The sequence below is a fragment of the Platalea leucorodia genome, assembly GCF_965183815.1.
Source record: "Platalea leucorodia genome assembly, chromosome: 22".
Lineage (NCBI taxonomy): Eukaryota > Metazoa > Chordata > Aves > Pelecaniformes > Threskiornithidae > Platalea > Platalea leucorodia.
In genome coordinates, this window is record NC_138844.1 from 66,612 (window position 1) to 71,790 (window position 5,179).

The 5,179-nt window shown below is 40.6% G+C and overlaps 1 protein-coding gene across 1 annotated transcript; it reads right to left on the minus strand.

Annotated features, from left to right (window-relative positions):
• Window positions 1–435: 435 nt before the first annotated feature.
• Window positions 436–4,285, minus strand: LOC309600083 (olfactory receptor 4D5-like; the record flags this gene model as incomplete). The annotated part of the gene is given in 6 exon segments (XM_082332152.1): window positions 436–631; window positions 1,148–1,209; window positions 2,105–2,329; window positions 3,109–3,264; window positions 3,268–3,674; window positions 4,180–4,285. Coding segments are annotated over 6 exon segments (1,152 nt in total).
• Window positions 4,286–5,179: the final 894 nt, after the last annotated feature.

Consider the following 5,179-nt stretch of genomic DNA (forward strand, 5'->3'; position numbering starts at 1 on the left):
GGCCTTTCTCTATTATAAAGGAAGCCTAGATAATATTATTAGATCAAGTCACCTAGTATTTAAATAGCTTAATTTCAGGGACATTAATCTCATCTGTTGTATAGACATGTTGCATATACTCAATAAGCCTGATTTGTCTGGATCTACTGCACAGCTATACCCAGGAGAGGCATTGTAGCTCCGATAAATATCAAACCAAGCAGCACCATTTGTGCTCTGACAATCATTATGTGCATAGTAAATCAGCTGTATTTGAAATGCACTGACCTTAATGGACATGGACAAGGCATGTTTGAAAAGGCACACACGTGTGAAAATGCCTACCCTGGAAATTCATGTGCCTTACCTTCCCCAGCGCTGCAGTTTTGTACCATGCCATAGCACCATTTTCCATACCACATCAATACATGAGTCCCGTCATCATAATGAACTATTTCAAGTGTGTATACATGTCAAATACTTGGGGAAAACGTGCAGGAAGATTTTGTCACTGGACTTTAGCTGTATGTAAGCAACATATTTAATCAGTCTTTCTCTGTATTCTTCAGAAAGAAGGAAGTTAGCATCTTCAAAGAGTGATTTTTCCTGAGGATGGGATGAATCATCTCCAGGAACTGCGTGGCTCTCTCCACTGAAAACAGAGGGAACTTAGATCACTAGATTATGCTCAGACAAAACCTATACATTCTTAGTAGTAAATAGCACCAATTGTTTTCACCCTCAACACTATCTAATTTTTTCCTTCTAATGGTAGCTTTTTCTTTGTTGAGAGACCTTAAACCACCTAGGCACTGGAATAAGATTCTTCAGTGGGATGCATAAATTTATGTGGGATGAATCCAATCCTAAGAGTCATTCACTCTAACACAGACAGGTGATGCAATTTACTGTATTCTTTTGTTGGGACGCACTGAACTTTTGATGAATTTTGATGAAAATCCTATTGCCTTTTCTTCACTCTGTCACTGTCTCCCCAGATACAATGTTGTATAATGTCACTTCTTCCTTTACATACGTTCCACATATGGTTTTAATAATTTACTTGTGTAAAAAAAACTATTGTTATTTTCTGAAAAGTTAAAAAGCCCACATCCTTGTATGTCTAAAGAAAATCCAACAAACAGTATCTCCACCATCTTTAACTTACCTGTAAACATCAGCATTGGGGTAGAGGCATTTAGATATACTTAGCCTAATTGCCTCTGCCATCTGGTGGCAAAGTACAGTAATAGCACGTCAGAGCTCAGGAAATTTTTGTACCAGATTTATTTATTTGAAAATCATGACTCCACACAAGTAAAACTGTTCATAAAGTTTCAGTCTTTCAACATTTATTTTTTATATGATCAGTTATACATATTCATAATTTGAAAAGTTTATATTTTGTAAATATTTGTTTACTGCTGCTATGTTCTTATAATATATATGTAGTACTGAACAACATTATACCATTGCAATGCATTGTATCTTTAACATGGTGACAAAAAAATCAGACATATTTGTTCAAATAGTTAACCGTGAGTCTAGCTATGAGCTTCAGCAATGAGCTGTCCCAAGGTATTCCAACTATAGATGAGCACATTGATTTATCTATCTCACCCAAACTGGCACCAGAAGTGAGTCCATCTGACCTCATCATTCTTCCTTTATGGTCAAAAAAAGCTCTTCCCAGGCACTTGTTCATCTTCTCTTAGAATATACATGTTCATACCCTAGGATCCACAAATCTTCTTTGTTAACTATAAAGAAGATCAGATGAAAAAATCAGGTGAAGTTGATTCCTTCCAAGATTGTATTATATTACATACAGCTTAAGTGTAGAAAGCAAAACCACACACCTTCACCTTCAAATTGGGGGATCCAACTAACCAAATGTGAACATCATAATCTCAGTATTCTCTCACATACCCTGATATATTGATTATGTCAGGTATAGTGAAGCTACTCTGTTGGGCTAGGTTAAGAAATGTCTTTGATCCATATTACATACTAAGGTCCAAAAAAAGTAAACTAGCTCTTAATTCTTGCGGGAGGGAATTCACCAGTTACAATGTTTACTATGAAAATTGTGTTTTCTAGGTCTTGGAAATTAGTGTTGAAATACTTGTTTCATATTTCCAGTTTCTTCTTGGTAGAAGATGATAGAGAAGGGACAGAGGTAGATGTAGGTGCAGGATACAAACAAGAGGGTGATGACCATGATGTGTGAGGCACAGGTGGAGAGTGCCTTCCAGTGCCCCTCAGTGAAGCGGACCCTGATTGTGACCGAGATGAACATGTAAGATGTGACCAGCACCAGGAAGCAAACCAGGGCTATTAAGCCACTGCGTGGAGGCTGTGGTGGTGCAACCCCCAGGCCACTCTGAGATCTCAGAATAAGCCCTATTGTGCTGTTATCATTGTCACAAGTGCAGTGAATTGGGTGTCAGGCCCTTTGTGGCCACACCTGGGCCATCTGCTGCCTGAATTGTACAATAGAATGACTCAATACGAATTGTGGCCAGAATGGAAAATACTGACCAAAACCAATCACCTCGAGATCTTATAAATAGCGATCCAAAAGTGAGACCTTTCGAGCTCTCCGGGACCGCAGTGGGCTGTGTGACCCAGTATCTTCCCCTGCGCTGGGATGCCTCTCAGGGGAGATTTCGCGAGGACTGAAAGATTGTTGACAATTTTGCAATGACTCAAAGGCCTGATTTCATGAGGTTCACCAATTGTCCATTGATGAATGCTGGTACATAAAAGTGAGTTAATTTATGAAATTCATGAAAAAGGAAATTTTAATCACAGGTTAACCTCTGTGTATGTGTGTGTGCAATTTGATTCAGAACTGTCTGTCTATCTGTCTGTGTGTGTGATTTGATTTAAACCCTATCTGTGTGTGCAACCCTGCTGTAAGTTTTGGGTGACCCTTGCCGTTCTTGAACCTTTAACTAAGTTGCTATTTTGATTGTAACAAATTCCACTGAATCACTCTGTTAAATTGGCTGATGCTTAAGTGCTGTTAAGAATTATACAACCTAATTTTGTGATCTATCTCAAAAATATTAATAAATCCTAAATTAGTGCTAAACGAAAGCCATGTAATAAAATCACGTTCCCAACAGAGGCCATGAACGACTCAGTGATGTAGATGCCCATGCAGGCCAGCCAGATGACTGGAGGCATGTCACAGAAGTAGCTGTCAATTAAACTGAGGGCAGAGAAGGTGAGCTGGATTGTGAGCAGCATCTGGACCATGGAGTAGAGGAAACACCCTGCTCAGCAGGCAGATACCAGGACCCAGCACACCTGCTGGCTTATGATGACCGTGTAGTGCAGGGGTTTGCAGATGGCTTTGTATGCCATCACTGCTGGGAGGAACATCTCTGTTGCCCCAACAAAGTTCAGAAAAAACAGCTGGGCTGTACAGTCCTCAAAGGCAATGGTCTTTCTTTGGGAGAGCAGGTCCATCAATATCCTGTGAGAGGTGGCAGAGGCATAATAAATGTTCATGAAGGACAAATTGCAGAGCAGAAAGTACATGGGTGAGTACAGGTTGGGGTCAGCCCTGACTGCCACAATGATGAGAATGTTTCCCAGCAGAGCCATGGCATTGGTGAGGAAGAAGGTGAAGAAGAGGACTCGCAGCTCCCTTGCATCAGAAATCCTCAGGAGGATGAATTCAGTTACTCAGCAGAAATGTTGCAGTGCCATTGCTTCAGCTCAGGCTTCCATAGCACAGGTGTAGGGGAGAAGTCGTGGGCTGGCCAGGAAGAGAAGAGAATATGCTACAGCTCCAAGGTTCATGGATGATGCCGAGAAACCAGTTTTGGGAGTTTCTTCATTAATATTCTTCATTAATATTAATATTGAGCTAGTGAGTGTCTAGTAGCTTGACTGCTCTCTCAGGCCTGCTGTTAAAACAACATCCTCTCCTGAAGAGTTTGTGCTTCCTAAGATAGCATAAGCAGCAAATCACTGTACAGTTTCTGTGCCACCTCAGCATCACTCAGAGACACCTTTAAAGTTCTTCATTAGATAAATACACTGTCTTATGGAGGTTGAAATGCAAACACCATCACAGACATAAAGTTTAAGAATGTCAGCACATGAATAAATAGTTCTCTGTGTTTGGGGAAAATTTATTTACATATGTGGTGTTTTGTTTTGCTTTCCTTTTGGAAGGAAATATACCTAATGGTTCAAAATCTTGACATTGTCCTAATGGTGAGCTACTCATGAATATGTCAAGACATTTCTGTTCCCTTTGAAATTTTAGCTCATTTTCTTCTACAGTCATACCAGGAAATTCTTCAGCTGCATATTTCTGTCTGAGAGTTCATGAATCAATAAGCAGATTACTACTAAGAAAACAGTCTCTGTTTTTCATATATCCTTCATTAGCCTTTTGCTAATACCTGAGCACTTTCCTTGCTTCCTGCTCTATTCTCTACTTCTTTCTGGTAGATTTTGAAGAGTTTTACCTTCCTATCAAACAAACAGGCTTGCTTCATGCATAATTCAGAATATATGTCTGCAAATCACAGCATTAATTTAGAAATGATCCCACTTTTACCTCTTTTCCTCTGATGAGGGCTCAATAACCTTACACAGCTAGCACAGCTGCAGAGAAAGTGAACAGCCATCCGTCTATAGCAATCCCTGACATTTTACTAGGCAGAGATCTGCAGTATAGGCATCACAATTTGAGCATTTGAGTACCATTTAAAATTTTCTGTATATTTTTCAACAAATCACCAAGCATTTCTTTCTGCCGTTCACATACACAAACAAAACCACACACTCATACTTTAATATGCCATGGTAGATATGAAGGAAAAGGATAGGGAAAAAAGGTGGCTATTATACTCAGTTACTAAACATTGATACAACCTGAATTTCCAGGTCTGAACTCTGTTAAGCATTGTTTAGAGCATGGCCAGCTCCTCCAGCAGCCCCAGCCCAGGACCCTCCTGCCAGGCCTCTGGAGTCCAGTCCAGTGCCTGGGGACCCAGGGTCTCTGCCCAGGCTGAGGGATGTGGCTGCCACTTTCCCCTTTGCAGGTTCAAACAGCAGCAAAGCTGTGCACATGTTCCAGAGACACACAGACACACACAAACACACACAAACACACATACACAGACACACAGTACCCTGACATGGCCAGTCACACAGACTGCCACAGCCAGAGCGC